The 25,414-nt window shown below is 51.1% G+C and overlaps 2 protein-coding genes across 4 annotated transcripts; one reads left to right on the top strand and one right to left on the bottom strand.

Annotated features, from left to right (window-relative positions):
- The first annotated feature begins 3,163 nt into the window (after positions 1-3,163).
- On the top strand, positions 3,164-15,767 carry FSD1 (fibronectin type III and SPRY domain containing 1). Of its 2 annotated transcripts, none has more exons than XM_036240412.1 (13): positions 3,164-3,335; positions 4,310-4,405; positions 4,567-4,698; positions 5,422-5,523; positions 7,518-7,540; positions 7,735-7,856; positions 8,206-8,415; positions 11,773-11,871; positions 12,634-12,793; positions 13,139-13,218; positions 14,972-15,223; positions 15,316-15,404; positions 15,495-15,767. In XM_036240412.1, the coding sequence occupies exons 1-13, from the start codon at positions 3,321-3,323 to the stop codon at positions 15,603-15,605; spliced, it is 1,491 nt and encodes a 496-aa protein (XP_036096305.1). In that variant the 5' UTR covers positions 3,164-3,320; the 3' UTR covers positions 15,606-15,767. The 2 variants fall into 2 exon arrangements, with proteins under 2 accessions (XP_036096305.1, XP_036096306.1); XM_036240413.1 differs by having other exon boundaries at positions 3,279-3,335; positions 14,972-15,132; positions 15,495-15,519.
- A 215-nt stretch (positions 15,768-15,982) lies between these two features.
- Positions 15,983-23,704, bottom strand: STAP2 (signal transducing adaptor family member 2). 2 transcript variants are annotated; one of them, XM_036240859.1, is made up of 13 exons: positions 23,568-23,704; positions 21,374-21,445; positions 21,117-21,239; positions 20,095-20,151; positions 19,495-19,595; positions 18,853-18,987; positions 18,261-18,330; positions 18,067-18,169; positions 17,872-17,946; positions 16,742-16,897; positions 16,550-16,651; positions 16,403-16,477; positions 15,983-16,136 (listed from the first exon to the last, which is right to left on the bottom strand). In XM_036240859.1, the coding sequence occupies exons 1-13, from the start codon at positions 23,667-23,669 to the stop codon at positions 15,994-15,996; spliced, it is 1,314 nt and encodes a 437-aa protein (XP_036096752.1). In that variant the 5' UTR covers positions 23,670-23,704; the 3' UTR covers positions 15,983-15,993. The 2 variants fall into 2 exon arrangements, with proteins under 2 accessions (XP_036096752.1, XP_036096753.1); XM_036240860.1 differs by lacking the exon at positions 17,872-17,946.
- Between the last annotated feature and the right edge of the window lie 1,710 nt (positions 23,705-25,414).

The following is a 25,414-nucleotide window of genomic DNA, read 5'->3' as shown; positions in this document are numbered from 1 at the left end:
TGCCATTTACCTACTACCCTTTACAGGGGCTTTCATGCTACAAGGGCAGAGTGGAGTAGTTGCAACTGGACCACCTGATTCACAAAACAGAAAATAATTACTATGTGGCCCTTTACAGAAAAGTTTGCCGGAGCCCCGGTCTAAAGTTATAAGTTTGAACATGTCTTGAGTTCTATGATTTAGAATTTGATGTTCTTGTATTTGCAGGATTTCTGTTCCTAAGAATCTGATTTGAATTTAGAGTTTATGTTTCTAGCTGTTTGAGATTTTAGAAGCTCCAAGTCCCCACCTCTTCTCCCTACTTGCTCTCATTCCTGGCTCTACCAGGAGCTACATTCCATTGCCCTTGGCCTCCACTAACTCAGAAATCTCCATGGCTACCCAGCACTAGTAGTTCCCACTGTTGTCGACACTCATGTAGTCCAGCTGCAGGGTGAGAGTGCCAGGTAGCCGCCAGCAGAGCCATCCCTGAGCCCACAGACCTCCAGGCCAAGGTCACTGTGGGTGATGTATGGCGGGCACAAGGTAACAGCATCCTTGGTCCACTTGACAAGGAGCTGCTCTCAGGCCTGAGACTGTACCACCTGACAGATCAAGGTCACCTGGCTGTTCTGTCTCACCTGCAGCAAATTGGGCCCCTGTTGCACACTCAGGCCTGTGGCTCCTTGACAGAAGAGGTGAGTGAGGCCTTTCTCCGTGTGTGTGTATGCTTGTGTGTCTTACTCATAGACCCAGCTCACTGGGGTGAGGCAGTAAGAGGTTAAGACCTTGCTGTCTGTGCGATCTTTTGCAAGCCCACTTCTCCTTGCTGAAGTTCAATGGCCTCACCTGTGAAATGGGTATAACTCTCTCAGCACTTGTGAAATATCAAGATGGACTTTATGATATGACCAGCTTTCAGCCACACAAACTTCACTTTGTGTGTGCCAGGCCCTGTTCCGGACACCGTGGACATAGACACAAGGGTGACTGAGACAGACAAAAACCTCTGTCCTCGTGGAGCTGATGGTCCCTGGTGGAGAGAGACACAGAAAGTTGTGAAATCAGAATCAGGATGGAGGAAAGGAGCGGGGAGTGGCCATAGGGGATAAGGATGAGGTGAGAATTACTTTTGGAGGATGGTCAAGGAAGGTCTCTTGGAGAAGGTGACATTTGAGCAGGGATCTGAATGGTAAAAAGTAGCCAGTCATAGGAAGGAAGGAAGATATGGAAGAAGAGTATTTCAGGCAGAGGGAACAGCCTGAGAAAAGGTCCTGAGGCGGGACTGTGGTTGGTGAGTGGGAGGAACAGCAAGGAGGCCCATGTGACTGTAACAGAGAGATCAGGGGAAGAGAGGAAGGGGGTGAGATCAGAGAGTCAGCCGGACTTGGCTTATACAAGGCCTTCTGGGCCACAGGGGTGGGGCTTGGTGGGGGTAGAGAGGTGGAGATGGAGAAAGGGGTGCAGTTTGCTTTTTCACCTAAGTGTGATGGGCACTGGCAGAGCAGGAAGGAAACATGGTCCAATGTAAGTTTAAGAAGATCACCCTGACTGCACAGTAAGAACAAACTATGGGATGGGGGGGTGGGCAGAGGCAGCCAGGAGATGAGGGTTCAGGTGAGCAGTCATGGGGGCCAGACCCTGGAGAGACTCTGAATAGATTTTTGAGGGTGGCCCCAAAAGAACTGCAAGAATAACTGGATTAGGACAGAAGGAAAGAGGGTGATGGTGGATTCCCTAGGTTAGCCTGAGGGACTGGTGGATGGCGGTGGCTTTTGAACAAGATGTGGGACACTGACAGAAGAGGGCTGAGTAGAAAACAAGAGCTTGCTTTTGGCGCCTGTTCGATCCCCCAGAAGGGGCGAATTTATGTTAAGCTCCTGGCATTTGAGACACAATTGCAGCTGACACTAGAGAAATGAGACCCAAGGAAGAGTGTTTCAGGCAGAAGGAACAGCATATACAAAGTCCCAGAGGTGGGATCAAGCTTGGTGTGCTGGAAATAAAGAAAAGAAAGACAAGCCAGCAGGCTGGCCAAGGGCGAGGGCGGAAATGCAGAGGGAGTGATGTGGAGCTGAGAGAGGCCAGTGGGGCCAAATCACACAAGGCTGGTATGTAGGTCATAGTTTAAATTTTATCCTAGAGGCCCCCTCTGAGGACCCTGGCTAGACTCCTTCAACTCTCCTGAGGCTCTGAGTATCAGAGAGAGAAGGACCTTATTTGGCAGAGTGGGGAGACTAAGGTTTAGAGGGTCTTTGAGTGGGAGGGACAGGTAGCTTGAGTGATGGATAACAGAAGGAGGTGCAGAGGGGAGAGAGGCCCAAGAACTCACCCCAGAACTGCACCAGAAGGACCAGGGCTGTGCCCACGACCCCATTCCTGGCCCATCAGGCCCTCTACCCCTCCCATTTTACAGACTTCTTGCCACAATCTCTGCCTCATTTACAAAGGCAGATGTTTGGGGGCCAATGCTGCATGGGGCTCCACTTCCAGCCACATTTTGCCTCAGTTTCCCAAAGCTTTGCTTTTTAATCTGAAAGGCAGTATGCATATATGAGTGGGAATGTGTTCTATTGAGTGGAGATCTTTCTGGAAGACTCTATATTAACACACCTGGCCTGGGGGAGGGGGCACATTGGAAGGGCAGGTGATCCACAGTGAGGAAGGGGAGCAGTGGGAGATGGAATAACAGAATTCAGATCTCGGAGAAAAAGAAGACATTGGAAGGCTAAACATCCGCTTGGGCAAAAGCCTTTGATTTTCAGTAAATACAAGGTTGTGAGTAGTCAGGGGCCAGATATCAGGGGCCAATTCTCGGTAGAATTCCAGTTTGAGCAGCAGTATGGATGATCCAATGGGGAGTCTGAGGCAGCAAGAGGACTAGGATGGGCTCTAGGTCACAGGGCAGGGCTTGGGATGGAACCCATCTGTCTCCCAGCTCCGGGCTCTCTCCAGCTCAGCCATCACTACCAATTACCAAAGTTGCCTAGTGCGTCCCAGGCTCCGGGTGGGGACGTGGGGGTGGAATTTGGAGGGGGGTGGGTGGGTGGGTGGTGGGGTCGTGGGAGGGTGGGGTCTTGGGAGGGTGGGGTCTTGGGAGGGTGGGGGATGGGGGTTCCCGGTCTCCGACACCCCAGCGTGGGACTGCATTTCCCAGCCTGCCGCGCGGGGTCGGGGGCGCGCCTGCGCGCTGCGGCTAGTGATGGAGCGCTGAATGGGGGCGCGGTAGCGGTGGCGAGGACTGGGCAGGCCATTGGCTCCCGGCAGCGGCAAAGGCAGCTTGGGGACTAGAAGAGTAAGCGAGGCCCGCGGGCCGGGCCGGGACGAGCTGGGCTGCAGCCATGGAGGACCAGAGGGTAAGACCTGGGCGGGTAGTGGAGGGACGCGCCTCGGGGATACCCAAAGGGAAGGGACCAGATGATGCCGCAGCGCCCTCCCTGCCCCCGCCCCCAGCTGCTCTGCAGCGCAGGCCCCACCTCTGCCGCAACCTGGCCCAGTCTAGTCCCTCCATTGGTAACGCAGCCCTCCACGTTGGCCCAGACCCCTCATCATCTTTGCCTGGGTCCACATATATCCCCTCCATGCCTCCTACCTCCGCCCAGTGTCCCGGACACAACCTTGACCTCATCCCGCACGCCTTCCATCCGGACTGCGGACCAGGTGTCCCGGCCCCCGCCCCCGAGGGCGCCCCACCAGCTCAGCACAGGTGACTCCACCGACCCTGCTTCCCCAGAAAACAGACCCGTCCAAAGCCTGGGTCAGAGCTAAAGGCCCCAGCAGGATATTCCCACCCCGCCTCCTTCCCTTCCAGCATTCCCTCCTGGCATCCCCTCCTCCAGACCATTTCTCTTCTCCACTTACCTGGGCTCTCCGGCACCTCGTTTCCTCAGCTTCGTCCCTTCTTGCTAATCCCTTTTCCAAGGGTCTCCTCCTCCCCAGGTTAGCCCATTTTCTGCAGGCATCATTTTCCTCTGGGGTTTTCTTCCCCAAGCTATCCACTCACCCCAACCCTGCCCCGCCCTTAGGATATAGGTTGAAGGCTTTGTGCTCCCGCCCAGGGTGCTCGGCCTTACTGAGAGGCTCTCTCTGTGCCTCGGTTTCCTCTCCTGTAAAATGGGCGTCTTTAGGGTGCCCACCTGCTGGGCGAGGGAAGGTAGGGCCAGAGCTTCACCCAGGGCCTGACCCCTGGTGAATGTCCAAGCTTATTGGCATGGTGGCTCCACATCTCCCTGGATCTTTGGAGGGTGGAGTGGGGAGCCCCAGGTTAGGGAGCTGGGCCAGGCTGAGGGCTTACTGGCCTTGTGTGTGTGCGTGCTTCCGATGGGGGCAGGAGGCTCTTCGGAAGATCATCACCACGCTGGCTGTGAAGAATGAAGAGATTCAGAGTTTTATCTACTCCCTCAAGCAGATGCTGCTGAACATAGAGGTGAGGGCAGGTGGATGGAAGGGAGAGAGGGGGCAGCCCTGTGAGCTAGCCTATTGCTGCTGATGCCCATGGAACTCTGGGTCTGGCTGTCATGTCCGGGCCTCAGTTTCCCCATCTGAGCCTGGGCTTTGGCTATTCAGACCTAAAACTGTCTCTCCAAGGCAAACTCGGCCAAGGTGCAGGAAGACCTGGAGGCGGAGTTCCAGTCCCTCTTCTCCCTTCTGGAGGAGCTGAAGGAGGGGATGCTCATGAAGATAAAACAGGACCGTGCCAGCCGAACCTATGAGCTGCAGGTTTGTGTTTCAGAGGATTCTCCAAGACCCCTGCCCAGATGCCATCCCCACTACACCCCTCAGATTCAACAGAGCCCATCTGGCTTCATGTCTTTCTCCAACCCTGCTCCTTTTCCTGTGCCCCTTCTTGGAGATGCCCCCCCAAGTGTTCCCAGTGTCCAGAGCCAGACACCCTGATGCTGTTGGCCTCACCTCCTCTTTCCCTGGTCTCTTGCCTGTCCCCTTCCTGACCAGGACTCATCAATTCCCCACCTACCTCTTGATCCCCTGTCCATTCCACCCTCTCCTCTCCATTGGCACAGCACCCCCCCCCCCCATCTGGCTCTTCCTCCCTCCTGTCCTCATCTAGCAACTCCAGTTTCTCAGCCCTTCCCATTGGTCTCCAGATATAATGGCCAAACACACCCCATGGCTCCTGTGGGATCACTGGGGCTGCATTGAAACCTCCTCGGCAACTTCCTAACATCCCAGATTCCCATCTCCAGGGGACGGTGAGCACTGGGGCTCAGGTGTGGCCTGGGTATGTGAGTTTTTCAGGAAGAGATCCCCAGGTGATTCTGATGTTCTGCCAGTAGCAACACCTAACCTTTCTCTAGCATCCCTCTCCCACCTGGAGTTGGAGAACTGTGTGGTACCCTGGATCCCAAAGGCAGTGGGGAGGCCTGGGAGGGTTTGATGCACTGGGGTGAGATGTTTCCTTCCTCAGTGCCCTGCTACCCACAGAACCAGCTGGCTGCCTGCACGCGGGCCCTGGAGAGTTCTGAGGAGCTTCTGGAGACAGCCAACCAGACCCTGCAGGCCACAGACAGCGAGGACTTTCCTCAGGTGGGGCCTCAGAAGCCATGCTGGTAGGGCTGCCAGTTAAAATACAGGACATCAGTTACATTTGCATTTCATATCCATTATGAGTCATTTTTTAGTAAAGTATGGCCCATGCAATATTTAGCGTAAGTATGTACCATGTGATCTTTGGGATATACTTATACTAAAAAAAAATTACTGGCCCTGGCCGGGTGGCTCGGTTGGAGCATTGTTACAATGGTCAAGGTTGTGGATTCAATCTCTGCTCAGGGGACATTCAAAAATCAACCAGTGGCCCTGGCCAGTTTGGCTCAGCCGTTAGAGCATTGGCCTGTGGATCAATGAGTCGCAGGTTCAATTCCAGTCAATTCCTTGGTTTCGATTCATCCCTGGCCCTGGTTGGGGCCGTGTGGGAGGCAGCCACTCGATGTGTTCCTTGCATGTCAATGTTTCTTTCTCTCTCTCTCTCTTCCTCTCTCTCCCTCCCACTCTATCTGAACAAAAATGGAAAAATGTTCTCTGGTGAGGATAAAAAAAAAAGAATCAACCAGTGAATGCATGGATTGGTGGAACAACAAATCAATGTTTCTCTCTCGTTCTTCTCTCTCTCTCTCTGAAAATCAATAAATAGAAAATTTAAATAATAATAATATTAAGTAATTATGTGTTAATTTGAAGTTCAAATTTAACACCAAATAATTTTTTTAGTATAAGTATATCCCATGCAAATGTTTAGTATAAGTATTTCCCAAATGTTGCATGAGACATATTTATACTAAAATAAGTCTATTATTTATCTGAAATTTAACAATGAGTAATTCCTCAGTATAACATACCCTGTGTGATATTTAGTACAGCAGGTCCTTGAATAATGTTGTTTTGTTCAAAGTCATTTTGTTATAACATTGATGAGGAAAAAAACATCCTGGCTGGGGCCACTCTCTGTGTGGAGTGCATGTTCTCTCCATACCTTTGTGGGTTTTCTCCAGGGACTTCAGTCCTCCTGTATCCCAGAGCTGTGCACAGGAGGTGACTAGACATGTCTATATTGTCCCAGTCAGAACTGAATGTGGGATGGGTGTGAGTGCGCCCTGTGATGGAAAGGTGTCTTGTCCAGGGTGGGTTCCTACCTGGTGCCCCGAGTTGCTGGGAGAGGGTCCAGCCACCCGCAATCCTGAACTGGAATCAGTAGGTTGTAAAATCATTCTTTTCTTTTCCTTTAAAAAAAATTTTTTTTCTTTATTGATTTTAGAGAGAGAGGAACGGAGAGGGAGAGAGAGATAGAAACATCGATGAGAAAGAACATCGATCGGCCGCCTCCTGCATGCTCCCCACTGGGGATTTGGTCCACAACCTGGGCATGTGCCCTGACCGGGAATCGAACTGGTGACCTCTTGGTGCATGGGTCGATGCTCAACCACTGAGCCGCACCGGCTGGGCTCTCTTTCTTGTTTTTATTAATCTTTCTTAAATAGATATATAGCACACATTTATTTTAGTGTTTAATATTAGAAGTGTTTGGGATCCTTAAGAAGTTTATTGATGTTTTTATGACCAGAAATAGAGTGTAGGAATGTATCTCTTGTTTATATCAATTAGTTTATGATAAAGTTGATTTTATTACATGTTATTTTGCTGAAAGTCGCAGTTCCTAAGAACCTATTGACAACATTAAGTGAGGACTTACTGTATACATGTGTCATAAACATAGGATAGGACATACCTATACTAAAAAATAATTCATTATTGATCTAAAATGTAAATTAACTGGCTGTCCTGTATTTTTATTTCCTAAATCTGCCAACTGTGTGTTCTGGGCACTGGACAGGAGGTGAGGGTAGGGGTAGGAGCGTTTCTTTGCCCGTCTATCCCTTCAGGGCACAGCCCAGGGTTTCTGCCCCAGTGCTGGGGGCCTTTGGCAAATGGCTGCCACGCTGGGCCTCAGTCTTCCTCTCTGTACAGTGGCTTTCTAATTCAGCCGAGACAAGTCTTTGACTTTTATTCTGTCCTCTTTCTAGGCTGCCAAGCAACTGAAAGATGGGTAAGATACTGGATCTGGCCCCCACCCCAGTGCCCCGCCCCTGGTATGAAGGTGGGGTCACCCAGGTGAGGGTCCCTTGGCCCAGAACACTGGACCAGAACAAGGGGGAGGGAGTCACCCCCACACCTCAGAGGACCAGGCGTGGGCCCTCTGAGATGCCTGCCAGCAGGCTGCCTCCACTTCCTTCCCTGCAGCGTGACAATGGCCCCCGCCTTCCGGCTGTCATTGAAAGCCAAGGTCAGTGACAACATGAGTCACCTCATGGTGGACTTTGCACAGGAGAGGAGGATGCTACAGGCACTCAAGTTCCTGCCTGGTGAGAGGGGAACTCACCAGGGTTTCAGAGAAGTGGCTGGGGAGTCTGGGAGGCCCCGAGACAAGGCCTGGAGTAAGGCTGACAGCCAGCTGTAGGAACCCCAAGAATCCCCTATGGGTGGAGCCATGAAGAAGCCCCCTAGTGCCATGAGGAGGCCACACTGCAGGGTGGAGTCCCGAGGAAGCCCTGCCCCTGGTGGCAGAGCCCTGGAAGGCCTCACCCCCCAGTGGTGGAGTTCCGTGAAGGCCATGCCCCTAGTTGGTAGAGAATTCTGGAAAGGTTCTACCTCTGAATGGTGGAATCCTGCAAAGGCCCAGCTATTTGTTGGTTGAATCTCTGTCCTGGTCAGTCCCCAGCGCCCCTGTGATCAACCTGGCTGAGTCCCTGGTGGCAGACAACTGTGTGACACTGGTGTGGCGCATGCCAGACGAGGACAGCAAGATTGATCACTATGTGCTGGAGTACCGGCGGACCAACTTCGAGGGCCCGCCCCGTCTCAAGGAGGACCAGCCCTGGATGGTTGTGGAGGGCATCCGGCAGACGGAGTACACCCTGACGGGTAAGGGTGGCTCCGCCCAGCTGCCAAACCCTCTGCTGCTCAGTGCCTCCTGGCTCCCTTTTCCCTATCAGCCAACTGGAGGTTGGTGGATGATCCCCAATACTCATAGGGTGTGAGAGCAGCCTGGTTGGACTAATCAGGAGTAGCAGGAAGTAGTAATAACGAGAAGGATATTGATGACAGAAACGGCACTATTTATTGAGGGCTCACTGTGTGCTAAGCATTTTATCCACATGTAACAGGCAAGCTTATCACTATTTTACAGATGAAAGAACCTAGAGGGATAAGATACCCTCTAACTGCATCTCATCTCTACTCTCCAGCAATCATTCACTCATTCATTCATTCATTCATTCATTCTAGTTTACTGAGTTCCAAGCGCTGTCCTTGCAGTACTGAGAACGCAGACAAAAATCCCTCCCCTCGTGGAGCTGTTCCGGGGCCACCATTTCAGTATTTGGGGATTTCCTTGGCAGTTATAGGAAAGCTGAAAGCTTGGGGGAATCCACCCAGCTGGTTGGGGAGGGTCTGATGGAAGAAAAGTCGGGGGTCCCCAATGAGTTTCTGAAGCCCTCCTGAGTCAGGGAAAGCCTCGGGTGGAGAGAGCCTTGCTGATAAGATAACTAGCACCAGAGCTCTTGGCCTGTAATCAGCCTGTTCCTTGTCTATAATTAGCATCATGGTTAATAATAAGTATGCTAATTGCACAAAAGAAAAGTCATCAGCCTGCAAGAGGGCCTGAGAAGTTACTGGCTTATCCTTTGCATGGGAGTCAAAGTAAACACATCCCATTTTCCCTCAATCTTTCTTATTATGGTAAAATACACATAACATTTACCATCTTAACCATTTTGGAGTGCACAGCTCAGTGGCATTAAGTACATTCACATTGTTGTACAACCATCACCCTGTCCATAACTTCTCATCTTGTAAAACTGAAACTCTGTCCCCATTGAACACTAACTCCCATTTCTCCTCCCCCAGCCCCCGGATCCCCCCATTTGACTTTCTCTTCTTATGATTTTTATGACTATAAGCACCACATATGAGTGGACTCATACAGTATTTATCCTTTTGTAACTGGTTTATTTATTTGAGCGTCTTCCAGGTTCATCCATGTTGTAGTGGGTGTCAGAATTCCTTCCTTTTTTGGTAGCTGAATAATGGTCCATTGTCTGCATATGTGCCGCTTTTTCCAGTAATGGCAGCTTACATAGCTGTCGTTCAGTATCAAAACCAGGAAATGGACATGGCTCCATTCAGTGTTGATTCACATTTCGCCAGTTTCACATGCCCTCATTTGTGTCTATGTGTATAATCCCATAAACAATTCTACCCATGTGTAAATTCTTGTCCCTGCCACCACAATCAAGGTATAGGTCTGCTCTGTCACAGGCTTTCCGATGCATCCTTTTCATAGCCACACCCTCTTGTCTTTTATAAAATTCCTAGTAAGTTAGTTCCTCAGGGTGAGAAGTTGAATCCATTAAAAGGTGTGGAAATAACCTATGTGGTTATTTGCAATCAACCTAGTATCTCATTGTTTGGTTAAGTGTTTATGATTTCCATTCCTGGACTCATCCTCATGTGAACCCTGCTCGGCATGGGGAATACGATTGCTGGTTTACAGAATAGGAAACTGAGGCAGGCACACAGTAAGCTAGTCTAGACCTTCCATATTTGAAACCAAGCCTCTGGGTGGTAGTCTCAGCTCTGGAGCAGTAGATGGCACTGCTGAGCAAACTGCTGAATTCAAAGGGAATCCAAAGAGTGAGGCAGTTTGGGTGGACACCTGAAAGAGGTGGCAAGGGAGGGAGGAGCCTGCAAAGACCGAGGGGGAGCAACCAGAAGGGGCAGCCAGAAGGGGGCACTGCTGTGGCTCCAGTGAAAGACAGTGTTCCGGGAGGGAAAGAGTGGTCAGCTAGGAGGTCCTGCAAGATGGGGACTGACAAGGCCAGAGGGAGGAGGAGGTGGGAGTAGCGGGTGTTCCTAAGCTCTCCAAAGAGGTTTAACAAGGGGGAAAACAGCTTGATAGCTGCTTTTTTAAAAATTTGATTTATTGTTAAATGTTTTATTGGTTTTAGAGAGAGAGTAAGGGAGAGGAAGAGATAGAAACATTGATGAGAAACATCTATCAGCTGCCTTCTGCACGCCCCCTACTGGGGATCAAGCCTACAACCTGGGCATGAGCCTTGACAGGGAATCAAACCAGCAGCCTCTTGGTGCATGGGACGATGCTCAATTCACTGAGCCACACCAGCCAGGCTGCTTTTTATATTTTAAGATTGGAAGAAACTAATAAGAAAAGAAGAAGCCCTGGTTGGTTTGGTTAAGTGGTTCGAGTGTCAGCCTGCGGTCCAGAGAGACCCGGGTTCGGCTCCCACTAAGGGCATGTACCTCGGTTGCAGTTTGTCCCCGGCCCTGGTTGGGTCATGTGGGTGGCAGACAGTCAATGTGTCCCTTTCACGTCGATGTTTCTCTCTCTCTCTCCCTCCATCCCTCTCTGAATAAAAAATGGAAAAATGTCCTCGGTGAGGATAAAAAAAAAAAAAAAAAAAAAAGGAGGACAGAAAGGGAGGGTGAGATATATCCTAGTGGTAGGGAAAATCTTTAATAAGTAACCAGATGTGGCTAGATCCAGAGGTTCCAGCAAATAACTCGGTCACTTCTGTTTTCTGCATTTGTTGGCTCTGGGGCCTGTATTCTCAAGGAGGCTTGCCAAGAGCACTGACAAATTTTCCCAGGAGGCATTTCCTCTGAGCTGGACAGTCCAGAGAAAAAGCTACTCTGCTCTGCTCCCTATAATACCAACCAAAGTCCTGGGGAAGATTCTGACTGGCCAGTTTGGGTTATTTGCCTATCCCTAAACTAACTGCTATGGTTCAGCCATAAAGCATTCGGATTGGCCAGTCTGGATTGGGTGTGGAGCCAAGTAATTCGTAGTCCTGCAGGTGTATGCGGGTAAGTTTTCTCAGGAATTTCATTTGTAAGGTGCTCCTTACAATGAGGGGTGGTGGCCCTGGCCGGTTTTGCTCAGCAGTTAGAGCATTGGCCTACGGTCCAGAGAGCCCCGGGTTCGGTTCCCGCTAAGGGTATGTACTTCGGTTGCAGTTTGTCCCAGGCCCTGGTTGGGTTGTATGGGTGGCAGCCACTTGATGTGTCCCTTTTACGTCTATGTTTCTCTCTCTCTCTCCCTCCTGCTATGTCTGAATAAAAAATGGAAAAATGTCCTCGGGTGAGGATAAAAAAAAAAAAAAAAAAAAAAGAATGAGGGGTGGTAGGTTTACTGTGGGACACAGGGGTCTCTAACCTATTGTTTAAATTCTATGATATTGAGTTTCCTCCATTGTCTCCTAGGTCTCAAATTTGACATGAAATACATGAATTTCCGTGTGAAGGCCTGTAATAAGGCAGTTGCAGGCGAGTTCTCCGAGCCGGTGACTCTGGAGACACCAGGTAACTGGATCCCATACCTACCCTGGCTCCAGCTCTATAACCCTTCACTCCTGGGGCCCCAGGGACTGGGGTGAAATGAGAATCTTCTAGTCAGGATTTTGTGGCGCTTTTTGCCTTGGCTGTCAGAAAGCTCAGAGCTTAGTCCACAGAGTCTGTTATAAACTTCCTTTTACCCTATGCTTTTGCTGTTGATCCCTTTATACGTGGATGATTCTCTCTCTCTCTCTTTCTTTCTCTCTCTCTCTCTCTCCCAAAAAATGGGTAAGTGCTCTATAGAGTTGGGAAGGGTATATCAATAGTGAAGACAAATAAATTTCTTAGCCTCCCATAGTAACAACTTTGCATGACCTGATAGGAAGTCCTTTTGCAGTCTTGCTTAACTCTGTCATACTGTAGTCCAGCCCCTTTCCTGGGATTAATCCCCAGTGGAAGCACAGGGCAGCACAAGTGGTTTGAAAATGGCTCTAGACCTGGGAAACCTTTAGGCAAAAAGCCCTTGGCCTTTACTCCTCTGGCTGTGTGGTCTGTCCCCTCCATTTTTCTCCATTTTGTATCTTTCAGTGTCTTTCTGCTTGTCATCTCTGTATCTGTCTTGTCTCTGAGACTCTGTCTGTTGGTCTCTCTCTCTCTCTCTGTCTTGGTCTGTTTCTTTGTCTTTTTCTGTTCTCTGTCCCTGTCATGGTCTGTCTTGGTCACTGTCTGTCTCTCTGTGTCTCCCCGGGTTTCCCCATCTCTGTGACTCCCACATCTGCCCGGCCCCAGCGTTCATGTTCCGCCTGGATGCATCCACATCCCACCAGAACCTGCGGGTGGATGATCTCTCCGTGGAATGGGACGCCATGGGTGGGAAGGTGCAAGATATCAAGGCTCGCGAGAAAGATGGCAAGGGGCGGACAGCGTCTCCCGTCAACTCCCCAGCCAGGTAGCCCGCCCCCTCCCCTCCCCTCTGGTAGAGGAGATCAAGATAGACATGAACACACAACCCAGTGTGGTCAAGGCTGGGGCGGAGGGACATGGAGCTGGGGAGCCAAAATAATGAATCAAGAGAGAGGAGACTTTAAACTGGGTATTGATGGTTGGTTGAATAGGAGTTCTCCAGATGAGGAAGGATAGAGGCATGTTCTGACATGAGGGGCCCAGTGTATGAAAAGAACCAAATACTGTCAAGGACTGACAAAAAGTCCACAGTGGCTGGGCTAGACCAGAGAAGCACTCCTATAGGGGAGGTGAGGGTTGAATTGAGCCCTCCCCTTCCTGTCACCCACAGAGGTACTCCATCTCCCAAGAGGATACCCTCAGGTCGTGGGGGACGGGATCGCTTCACAGCTGAGTCCTACACGGTGCTGGGTAAGGAGGGGAGAAGTCGGGAGGGAACTCTGGTCAGGATTCTGATGGTGAGGTGTGGGAGAGAGTTCCTTTGGCTGGAGAAACTGAGGCAGCCATCAACAAAGCTTCTCTGGGAATGGTCCCAATAACGTGTTGTGGTGCTGGGAGAATGGGAAGGTTTGGGAAGAGTGATTATTGGGGGGAGCCAGAGCTTATAGAGCTGAGGAAAGAGGCTCTGGATTTGGGAGTGGCTGGTCAGGAGCTTGAGGGGAGATTTCCTGGGGTCTGTTAGATAGTTGGGACTTAGGGAGTAGCTGGGATTTGGGATGTAGCTGGAAATAATGATTGTCTATAGAACAGCTAGGTTTGTGGAGGAGTTGAAGCAAGGCTAAGGGTGTGTGGAAGAGTCAGAGAGGATAGCTGGTGTCAGAAAAGTTCAGAGAATACATAGGACTGGAGAAATGGTTAGCACCACAGGAGTGATTAGATCCTTGAAGGAGAAGCTGGAGTCCATGAAGGAACTGGAGTTTGGGGAAACCACCACTATCCAGAAAAGGGCTTGAAAAAGAGGCTGAGGTTTGAAAAAGACAGAGTAGTCAGTATCATCCGGGGGTAGGGGTGGGGTGGGTAGAGGGTAGGGGAAGATAGGATATAGCTGGGTTCTAGGGATAAGCTAAGGCCTGAGGAGAAGTTAAGCTTCTGTGGAGGATTTGGATTTTCTGGAAAGCATCTGGGATTATCCAGAGTTGTGGTTTGGAGAAGAAGTAGGGGAATGTGTGGCGGTATCTGTAGAGTGTCTGAGATTTGAGAGGGAGCTATCTAACCCCTGGAAGATAAATAGATTAGTTGTGGTTGTGAGAGTAGCTGAGGTCAGGGAGGAGCAGGCCTGGAGAAGAAATGTAACTGGAGGTTAGTCCTCTGTCTGGGGAGGAGCTGAGCTTTCAGATGGAAATGAGCCCAGATCTGGGTGGGGCAGGAGTATTTGGAGAAGCTGAAACTCCAGAATAGCTGGATTGAGTAGCTGAGGTAGCAAGAATCTGGATCTGGAAAGGATGTGGACTCAGGATTCAGCTAACATCTGGAGGGCATTTGAGCCCCAGGAAAAGCTGGGGCCTGGAAGAACCTTGTCTCCACCAGGAGCAAGCTGAGGGTCTAGGAAGAATCTTGATTCAGAAACAGCAGTAAGGAGTCCAGAGTCTCGAAGAGCATCTAGACTCCAGTAGTACTTGAGGCCCATGGGAATAGTTGGAGTCTGCCAGGGTTTGGGGATTATCTAGATTCTGGGAAGAACTGAGGACTGAGGAGTAACTGAACATAGAGAGGAATTGGAAGACGTTTCTGAGGCCTGGAAGTATCTGGAAGGAGTAGCTTGAACTTGTAGAGATTTTGAAAGGACTAGTGGAAGCTTATAGAGAATCTGGACTTAGTATCTAGAGGGAGTTGATGAATCCTGGAGAATAGCTAAGGACCGAGGAGTATCTGAAGGGAATAGCTGTGGTCTGGGGATTACCTAGGTGGCTGTACCTTTGTGGAAGAGCACCTGGGACCCTATACAGTCCTCCCTCGTCACTTTGCGCCTCAACTTTTGCAGCTTCACTCTATCACAGTTGTTTCAATAATGTCGAGGCGCGAAGTGGCGAGGGAGGACTGTATATAAAGAAAGAATTCTACTTCATGGTAATTCATTTATCGTGATAGAGGCTGGAACTGATTAACCATGATAAACAAAGGTCAACTGTACTACACAGTTCCCACTGTATACCCTGCCCCACAGGGGACACGCTGATTGATGGCGGGGAACATTACTGGGAGGTGCACTATGAGCCAGACAGCAAGGCTTTCGGCGTGGGGGTGGCCTACCGCAGCCTGGGCCGCTTCGAGCAGCTAGGGAAGACAGCGGCATCCTGGTGCCTGCACATCAACAACTGGCTGCAGGTCAGCTTCACCGCCAAGCATGCCAACAAGGCCAAGGTGCTGGATGCCCCCGTGCCTGACTGCCTGGGCGTACACTGCGACTTCCACCAAGGTGACCCTGCTGGCATCTCGTCACCTCTGCCTGTCTGGTCTCTCTGCTGCAAATCCTCTTACCAGTCCCCTGTCCCTCTGCCCTCCACCCAGGCCTCCTGTCCTTCTACAACGCCCGCACCAAACAGCTGCTGCACACTTTCAAGGCCAAGTTTACTCAGCCACTGCTGCCTGCTTTCACAGTAAGGTCCCTGCCATTGCCTGGGATGGGGGCATGGCTCTGGTTGCTGACTTTGCTGCTGAGCCTCTTCTTTCCCCTCCCTGTCTCCCAGGTTTGGTGTGGCAGCTTCCAGGTGACAACAGGCCTACAGGTCCCCAGCTCCGTGCGCTGCCTGCAGAAGCGAGGCAGTGCCACCAGCAGCTCCAACACTAGCCTCACCTAGGCCATTGCATCCAGCCAGGCTGATTTTGGGGGCCACCACCAGGCCTCGACTGTTTCAGCCAGTCACCCTCCTCTCATTTGCTGCTTGGGTGACCAACAGAAAGCAGGCACCAGGGCAGGCCCTCCTCCCCACCTCACTTCCTAATAAAGGTCAAACACTGGCTGGTTGTGCTGCTGGTTCTTTGGAGCTGAGTGGCACTGGCTGTGCCCCAGCCCTCTCTGGACCTTAGCTTTCCCAGCTGTAAAATGGGCTTTTCTGGCAAAGTCAGGTCGCAGTTTTGCTGAGCTGAGGATCTTTAGGAGTGAATGGAGCCAGCTGTGGGCAGGCACCTCATAAGCACCTCAGTGTAAGCCAAGTCACATTCATGGGCTCTGGGGTCACTTGAACTTTAATTCTGGGAGGAGGGATCCACCTGGCTGACATGCCAAGCTCCAAGATTGGCCTGCTGATCCCCAGCAAGCCCGGCTGAGTGCTCCAGTGCCCGCCGTCTCTGAAGTTTCTCTTCCAGTTCTGCTGTCACATTGGCCAACCCTGGGGGGTGGGCACCCTAGGCTTCAGCTGCGTAGGGAATCCCCAGTCCATGCTGCTCCGCCCCCACCCACCCAGGACTGGCCACAGAATGTGTGGGGCCCAGTGCAAGATGAAAATGTGTTCAAGAGGCAGGAATGATTCTGAGATGGAGACAGCAGAACATTAAACCAAGTGCAGGTCCTTTGGAGTATTGGATCCTGTGTGACTACACAGGTCGCATGCCTGTGAAGCACCCACCCCCTGCATCGGCCCCCCCAGGCCCTCACCTGTTGTGGAGAAGAGAGCCTGTGCTGAGCTGACGGCCAGCTTCTTAGCCAGGCCGCTGGTAAGGCCTTTGGGCTCTGGAGGAGAAGGCAGATAAAGGCTGAAACTTGCCCTCTATTGGGGAGGGGCCGGGGAAGAGGGTCCCCTACCTGGCTTAAGTGCAGTGGGTGGTTTTGTAGGCTTTGCCTGAACCTTTGGGGCTGGGTGACACTTCTTGGGCTTCAGGGCCCCCAGCCAAGCAGGGGAAGGCACTGCATGGACAAAGACATGGCGTGTTGCATTTGACCGTGAACCTGCTCCCCCTGTTCTTCTCAGCCACCCCTTCTCAGTCCCCCACCCACCATCCCCATTCTCATAGTCGGCAGCTGGAGTATCTCCAATGGGGATCACATAGTTCTCATCCGGGTTCTGTAGCGGGGGCAGCTTGTGCTGGCTGGGCACAGGCATGACGGGCACAGGCGGCAGCTGCTTTGGGCCACTGGCAGGGGATGCAGGACCTGGTGGGAAATGGCAGTAATTTTTGGGACCCATAAGGTTCAGGGATACCTCAGGGTGGGTCTATGTGCTTCTGAACAGGAATGTGTGTGTGCATACCTGGATACAGGTGTCCCTGTGCATGTGTGTCTGTACATATGCACATTTATAAGTCTGTCTGGTCCATGGGCTGACGCTCTAATCGCTGAGCCAAACTGGCCAGTGCACATTTATAAGTCTGCATGTTTGTGTCCCTGTGTAGCATAAACATGTACACTGGGTGAGTCTGTATAAGTAGAATATATATAAATCTGTATATATGTATGACAATGCATGGATGCTAAGGTCTGTGCTGGGGTACTTGTCTCTATTCGTGTGTACATTCATGTGTCTGTAAATGTCTGAACTTGTGCTGTACACATGTGATTGTGGCTTAAGGTATGTATGTGTGCTAGACAGGATGGAATCATGACATGTATTCATGCATGTGTGGAGGTGTTATCTACATAAGAGCTTCCAATCATTCAGGTGGACACAGTCCATGTTGGTGATTATGGCATATGTGTATGTATGGGTACACATATGTCTATTGTGTACGTGGGGCCCCCAGTATCTACCCAGCCAGGGGTGGGTCATATTGCTTCCAGCCTCTTCCTCCTGCTCCATAAGCTGGACTGCCTCACATCCCTTTCCCAACACCCACCCCGATTTCCCATCTCTGGGTAGTTCTTACTCCAAGTGCACCTTCTGTCCCCCTCCAGGATGCCTTCCTCCAAATCTACCCCTCCTTCTCCCCAACTCTAGGTACTGCAGTGCCCCAGTTCCAACCTCACAGGGTTGGGAGTGTCTGTCCAACTCTGACCCCTCTACAACCTGGAAGTTCCCAGAGGGCAGGGTCTGGGTAATTTCTGGGTACAAGGTTAGGCACGGAGGTGCCATGTCGGTCCTAGGTTTCTCCCCACTGTGCCCCAGTGGCTGCCTTGGGGAGGGGCATCACCTGGGCAGAGGACCTCGGGTACCGAGGGTGCCACCCACACACTCTCGCCGTTCTCTTTATCCGCCTCCACGTAACCTAGAACAGAGAGGGCTGCCTGGAGGAGGCGTGGCGGCCCGGGCCAACCCAAGGGTGTCCCCATCAGGGAGATGTGTGACTCAAGGACTGGACCCCTGAGTCCCTTGAAGCCTCACCCACCTAGCACCTTCTCATAGTCATCGTCCAGTAGGAAGGGCACCAGCGTCTTCTTGGTTTGCAACACGAAATAGTCGACCACTGCTTGGAGTGAGGCGCAGGAGATCTGGGGGCGGATGTGGGGTCTGGTTAGAGCCGCTGGGAAAGGGGTGTGGACCCCGCCAGTGTGCTTCCCGAGACCCCGCCCCAATGCTCACCGGCTCCTCGACATCAATGATGTACTTAGGGCCCTCACGCTTCACCTTGTAGTGCCGGACCACGGGTGTCCTGCACAGGAGCGAGCAACTGGGCATCCTGGCTCAGGCCAAGGCAGACCCCGCCCCTCATCCTTTGCCCGCCCCCATGAAGGGCCTAACCCCCTCCCTCATCTCTGCACACGGACCACGCCCTGTCCTGGCGGGACTCTCTGGGTAGACCAGGCCCACGACTAACTCCACCCCCAGAAAAGATTCTGCCTAATCCTGATACTATCCCCAGGGAGAACCTGGTTGCGATAGGCTACACCCCAAGGAAGCTACCGCCCTTCTTCCTGGCTCCGCCCCCGGGTTTAACTCCACCTTGGACGTGACTCCGCCCATAAGCCTACACCTGGGCGGGCCAGACTCAGGATCCTACGTTCCGTGACCTCCTGGTCCCGCCCCCAAGTCCTCCCCTGTCCCAGCTCCCTCCTGGTCCTCAGGCTGACTTGTTCTAGGATCCGGTTCCGCTCCTATGACCACGCCCCACGCACGCCCCTCCTTCGACCCTCCCCTGCCCCTCCTTCCCGGCTCCGCAGCTGCGCTTACGCACCCGTTGAGCGTCTGGCGCGTCGTGACAGACACTCCGTCACTGTTGTCCCCGCTGGGTCGCAGCAGCAAGTTCCCGCATTCGGGGTAGCGCTCCAGAAGCAGTTGTGCGTCTAGCCGGCTCACCTTTATGAAGCACCTGGGGAGGGTCGCGTCCCACACAGGACAGGCCTTGTCCCCAGAGACCCAGACCACCCGGACGTAACCCGCCCTGGACACAGCCCCGCCCCCGCGCACAACTCCGCTCCCGACACTGAGTCACGTGCTCCCGCTCACTACCAGGTCTCGGGCAACCAGCCACGCCTTCTAGGCGCCTGGACTCTCCCCCGGAGACCTGGACCCTCCCCGAGGCACTTAGAACCGCCGCCTCCGGGGACCCTACCTCATCCCCTGCTCCAGAAGACCCTGCTCTGCCCCCGGCCCAGGTTCCGTTTCCGGAGACTCAGTCCGGTCCTACAGGCACCTAGACCCTCCGCTAGAGGCCCAGACCAGCCCCAAGCACCAAGTCCGGCTCCCAGAATGGAACCTAATCACCTCTCTAGCCCGGATGCAGCCCTGTATTTAAGACCCGACCCGTGACCCCACTCACAGCCCACCCTCGGCCCCGCCCCACCCCTCAGCCCCTTGGGCTGGCCGGGGCACTCACGAGGGCATCTCCAGCGCGCGACGCGCCTCCTCTTTGGCCAGGGCCTCGGCCATCATGTACAGGTGTCCGGGCAGCAGGGTCAAGTTGGACGGGACACGGAGCTGAGGGGCGATTAGGGCAGCTGTGGAAAGGGCAGCTGTGCCCATGTCACAGAGGGGCAAGCTGAGGGCAGAGTGCAGACAGAGCCAAGATGGGAACCTGGGTCTGCGGGCTCCAGAGCTGCCCTACACCTTCAGGGGCAAAGAGGTTTTGGAGAGGATGGGGAGAGAGACTTACTTCAGTGATGGGGAGGAGGACAGAGCAGATGCTAGACCTAGAGTATCAAGCTCTATAGGCTATAGGGATCAGACGGAACAAATGAGTAAAAAAGAAATTAGGAATGTTGACTAAAATCCTGGTACTTAAGTGATGGCAGCTGACTTAAATTAGCACTTGCTGGCAAAACAAATGGTGTTTATGGACTACATTTAGTTTGTAGGACACCAGTTTGAAACCAGTGTGCTATATACTCTAGGGCTTGAAGGATGGAAAGAAAAAAAGAGGATTTCTGAGGACTACTGGGGAATAGGAGAGAGAGGGGCAGAGGGCGACCATCCTGACCTCCACCACTGTCAGTATGAAGCCTTTCCACATCTCGCGAGACTCCAGGCTCTCTACCTAGGGAAGGAAAGAAAAAGTCCATGTTGATTAGGCCCGGTGTATTCATCTGTGATATTCATCTGTGAAATGGGAGTGAGGAATTGAACAGGTCATGTTTCCAAGGGCTGTTTTGAATATTAAATGAGTTAAGACAGGTTAATTTAGGATGATGTCTAAATATAAGTCCTTAGTTATATGGAATGTTATTCTTTAATGTCATTACACCAACACTGAAAAAACACAAATTAGATCATGTACCTCCTTTAAACCCTCCCAGGCCTCCTACCTCCCTCAGGGTAGAAGCCCAAGCCCTCTCCATGGCCCACAAGACTCTGCATGACCTGCCCAGTCCCCTCCCTGCTCTTACCTCCTCCCTGTTTCCCCCATTGCTCACTCTGCTTTCACCATTGTTCCTCTAAAATAACAGGCATAGTCCTACCTCAGGACCTTTGCATGTGCTGTTCCCTCTGCTGAAGAGCCAGTTCACAGATATTTACACTGCTGGTTCCCTCACCTCCTTCAGATCCTTAGTAAGGCCTTCCCTGATTATACCACAATTTAACATTGCATTCACCTTCCTTTAGCACTTGTCTCCCTAGCATATAATGCCATCTCACACTCCATATATTTTACACATTGATGTTGTTGATTGTGTGCTTCCATCACTAGACTGTGGATTCCTCAGGGGCAGGGATTTTTAATTGTTCACTGCTGTGCAAGTAGAAGAGGGTCTGGTACATAGTAGGTGCTCACTTATGTTTGTTGAAAGAGTGAATGATAGTAGTCATAATTCTTGTGGATCAGATCTTGTTCTGGGCACTTTACACATATTATCCTATTTTGCAGTTGAGGAAAGTGACTTGCCGAGTGTCACCAACCCAGTGTTAGACTCTGTATGACTCCTTGATAGTGTGTGTTAATGGTGGGTGTAATGAAGAAGCAGGGTCTCCCATCAGCCTCATCCCACCCCTCAAGGGACCTACCTTGAATTTGATCTCCTGGTTCCGGAGGACCAAGTTGAAATGTGTACTAGGGTCATGGGAACTCCCCCAGGGAGCTTCATCTGTGAGTTTCACAAATGCTGCAAGGTCTAGCTTCTCCACATGCTGTGGGCACAGAAGCAGGCATCTGAGCACCAGACCTGTGGTCCCTCAGGCCCTCTAGTTTGCCACCTACACCCTCTGCTGAGTCCCTGGGGTCAAGGACGGGCCAGCTCTTGAGCCCTCATAACCATCCTTACCTGGGAGTCCCGATTGCTGTTGTAGAAATAGAGAGTAAGGCCGTGGAGGCCAGCCCAGAACTTCTTATAATCCTGGGGAACAGAGGGGGAGAAAGAGAAGGATGTGAGCTGGCAAACTGGGTACCTCCAACACACCCATTGTTACCTTAGGACCTTTGCACTGGCTGTTCTCTCTGCCTGAACACTCTTCCCCCAGATCTTCACATAGTTTCTTTCACTACCTGCTTTGGGTCTTTGATCAAATGTTGCCTTAGGGAGGCCCTCTTCACTCATGGCCCAGGCTCTAGGGATCTGTTATTCTCCGACAAATGACCAAAGGGAACCTTGATGGGATGGAGTACCCAGATCAGTCACCTAATCTATGGAGGGGGCTTTTCTAGGAGTCAGGTGAGCTAACTGGATTATGATGCTCCATCCATCCACCCACACATACATCTGTTGACCCATCCACCCATGTGCACATATCCCGTGCACATATCCACACACACACACACATATCTCCCTGTCCCCTTATTTACCTCATAAATATTTATTGACATCTCCTAGGTGCAAGGTCTTTGGATAGATGTTGAGTCCATAGTCTCAGAATTAACCAGTTCTGAACTCTAGGAGGTCTGCAGATTCAGGATATTCCCCCCAGGATTCTGAACTACAAATGTCCTAACTCTCTGGAGGTCTCAGGAGTTAGTACAGCTCAGATTGTAAGATTCTAGGGTTTTTTCACCAAATATTCCCTGAGCAACGACTCTGCAACGAGCCCTATTCCAGGCAAAATAATAAGTGGGATATAACTTCTGTTTCTAAATATATCATGTTCCAGAGGATAGAGAAAGCACAGATACTAAAATCCTCCAGAGAAAAAAATTAGGCCCCCTGGAGAGGGACAGACCCTGGAGCATGAGATCACAGAGGAGGAGAGTGGTGCTCCAACTGGGAAATCTGGGAAGACTTCCTGAAGGAGGAATCACTTCAATTAGTCTGTAATGCTGAGGATAGTGCTTATATTGACAGCTGTTATTCACTCAATCATCCACCCATCCATAGATACATCTATACATTTAACTAACATTGAATGAGGACCTACTTTTTACCAGGCACTGTTCCAGGCACTTGGAATAAAGTAATAAGTGATGAACTCAGTATAGTCAGACCTGTTTTGTTATGTACCAGCTGTGTGCCATTGAACAAGTTATTTAAGTTCTTTGCACCTCAGTTTCCTCACCTATAAAATGGTGATACTAATGACACCTACCTCAGAGGCTGTTAATGTAAAGTGCCAGTGCTTGCCTGGAGCCAAGTCCTTGGCTGGCTAAGGGCTACCCCTTTCTGGTAAATGTGACTATGGCCCTATCCTACCCATTTTATAACAGAGAAAACTGAGGCACGAAGGTGGAGAGTCACTTGTAGAAGGCCTGGGAGTCAGAAAGACGTGGATCATGGATGTAAATTTGGGTCTTGAACTCTTGGCCCATGGACTTAACCACTGTGATCCACTGCCTCTTGATGCCTTCTAGGCTGGAGGGGATTTGGGCTTATGGAGGCACAAGGAGAGGAGGAGGGAACTGCAATGACAAAGGCAGGAAGGTGTGCAGGAAAAGCAATGTTTGGTTGGTTTGGGTTATAACAGAAGATCAATGAATATAGGGAGTGGGAAGGAAGAGATGGGGCCTTAGTGGGAATCAAGAAGCTGAGCTTTATTCCAGTAAGACACACAAAAATACGTGCATGCACGCATACATTGTTCCATAGTATCTGTCCTGAATGTGGCACCCACCAGCTCTTACTGTCCCCACATAGAACTATCCCAGTCTTGTCCCCTGTTGCTGAGGTTCACAAAGTTAATTCAAGGCTGAGGGAAGGGGAACTGATTAATTCCTCATTTCCAGGAGGAAGTCCTGATCCTATTTGTATCTTACTGACAGAAAGAGAGACTGAGACCCGGAGAGACACAAACAAATACAGGCTGGGAGAGACAAATTGAAAGCGAAAGAGATCAAGTAAGTAAGAGTCAGAAACACAGGGAAAGCCAGAGACAGAGAGACAAATAGACAGAACCCTTCCTAGCCACCAGCCCATGCCCTGCCCCATCCAGCACCCACCCTGCCCTCCTTGGCTAGGTGGGGAGATCGAGGCTCAGAGAGGTACCTCACCTGCCAGGCTGCCCAGCAATGCCAGGTTCCCTGCCCCACCTTACCCGGTCACGGGGTCCTTTCTTCTCCAGAAAGCTCTCATGGTAGTGTGAGGGCAGGACATACTTGGGCTTGGGGACCCGTGGTGGGCTCAGGGCCGAGGCCATGGCAGGCCAGGTCTTTGGCCTGGCCTCTCCCTCTGGCACCCAAGCTGGGCCAGGAAGCAGAGAAACAGGTTCCAAGGGAATTTCCTCTCTTCTGTCAGCTCCCGGGCTCCCTCCCCTGCCAGTGCTGGGTGGAGGCTGGGCCTGGGCAGGTCCAAGGATCCTAGGGAAGTCCCAGCCTCTCTGGTCTCTCCCAGAGGTCAGGGGGCAGGGAGGCCATGCTGGAGACATGGAATAGGAGAGGAAGCCACTGGAAGGCTTTCAGTGAGGAGCAGAGACTGGGTGACTGTGCACTGGGAGGATGCCTGTTAGGCTGTCTGGACATTAGAATAATCTTGCCTAAATCTACCCCAAAATCTTCCTGGAGTTCTGACAGGAGTTGCACTAAACTTGTATATCAGTTGGGGGAGATGTGACATCTTTATTATGTCAATACTTCCAGTCCATGGACATGATCTGTCTCTTCAGTTATTTAAATCTTTGATTTTTTAAATCAGTGTTGTGTAGTTTTCAGTGTACAAGTCCTGTACCTATTTTGCCAGATTTATAGCCCCTCAAAAGTTATATATATATATATATATATATATATATATATATATATATACACACACACGTTTTTATTGATTTTTTTTTAGAGAGGACGGGAGAGAGAGAGAGAGAGAAACATCTCGATGTGAAAGAGAAGCATCAATTGGCTGCCTCCTGCATGCCTCCTACAGGGGACCAAGCCTGCAACAGGAATTGAACCGGGACCCCTCTGTCCATGGGAGGACACTCAATCCACTGAGCCGCACTGGCCAGGCTGGCCTTATAATTTTAATTTCAATTTTCACATATTTATTGATAGTATACAGACATGCAGTTGATTTTTGTGTGTTGATCTTGTATCCTTCAACCTTGCTAACTTGTTCATTTATAAATTTAGGGGCATTTGTTATAGAATTCTTGGGATTTTGTACGTAGACCATTATGTCACTTGCAAATTGGGCTAGTTTTTTTTTTTTCTAAGGGGGCTAGTTTTATTATTTATTTTTTATTGTAATTTTTTTTCTTTACTGACTTTAGAGAGAGAGAAAGGGAGAGGGAGAGAGAGAGATAGAAAGAAATATCAATGAGAGAGAACATCAGTTGGCTGCCTCCTGCATGTCCCCCACTGGGGATTGGGCCCACAACCTGGGCAATCAAACTGGTGACCTCTTGGTGCATGGGTGGATGCTCAACCACGGGCCAGGCCAAATTAGGCTAGTTTTGTTTCTTCCTTGCCAAGTTGTACTGCTTTTTTTTTTTTTTTTTTTTTTATCCTCACCCGAGGACATTTTTCCATTTTTTGTTCAGGTAGAGTGGGAGGGAGAGAGAGGAACAGAGAGGGAGAGAGAAACATCGATGTGAAAGGAACACATCGAGTGGCTGCCACCCGCACAACCGACCAGGGCCGGGGACAAACTGCAGCCGAGGTACGTGCCCTTAGCGGAAACCGAACCCGGGTCTCTCCGGACCGCAGGCCGACGCTCTAACCGCTGAGCCAAACTGGCCAGGCTGTACTGCTTTTTTTTTCTTTTCCCTTTTTTCTTTATTGATTTTAGAAAGAGAGGAAGGGCAAGAGAGAGAGAGAGAAACATCAATCAGAGAGAACATCTATTGGCTGCCTCCTGCATGCCCCCACTAGGATTGGGCCCACAACCTGGGCATGTGCCCTGACCGGGAATTGAACCGGTGACCTCTTGGTGCATGGGTTGATGATCAGCCAC

Source organism: Molossus molossus, unplaced genomic scaffold (assembly GCF_014108415.1).
Source record: "Molossus molossus isolate mMolMol1 unplaced genomic scaffold, mMolMol1.p scaffold_m16_p_4, whole genome shotgun sequence".
In the NCBI taxonomy this organism is placed as follows: Eukaryota; Metazoa; Chordata; class Mammalia; order Chiroptera; family Molossidae; genus Molossus; species Molossus molossus.
Note: the sequence above shows the minus strand (reverse complement) of the source record. Positions and strands in the feature narration are given on the sequence as shown.

What these genes read in the sequence shown, in the direction of transcription:
- FSD1 (XM_036240412.1), top strand. An exon ending in GCCGAACCTATGAGCTGCAG is followed by an intron (nt 4,699 to 5,421) that starts GTTTGTGTTTCA and finishes TGCTACCCACAG; the next exon opens with AACCAGCTGGCTGCCTGCAC. An exon ending in GGTGACTCTGGAGACACCAG is followed by an intron (nt 11,872 to 12,633) that starts GTAACTGGATCC and finishes GCCCGGCCCCAG; the next exon opens with CGTTCATGTTCCGCCTGGAT.
- STAP2 (XM_036240859.1), bottom strand. Translation starts at nt 23,669, where the DNA reads ATGGCCTCGGCCCTGAGCCCACCACGGGTCCCCAAGCCCAAGTATGTC. An exon ending in ACCAGGAGATCAAATTCAAG is followed by an intron (nt 20,152 to 21,116) that starts GTAGGTCCCTTG and finishes TTCCTTCCCTAG; the next exon opens with GTAGAGAGCCTGGAGTCTCG. An exon ending in ACGCGCCAGACGCTCAACGG is followed by an intron (nt 18,331 to 18,852) that starts GTGCGTAAGCGC and finishes GCTCCTGTGCAG; the next exon opens with GACACCCGTGGTCCGGCACT.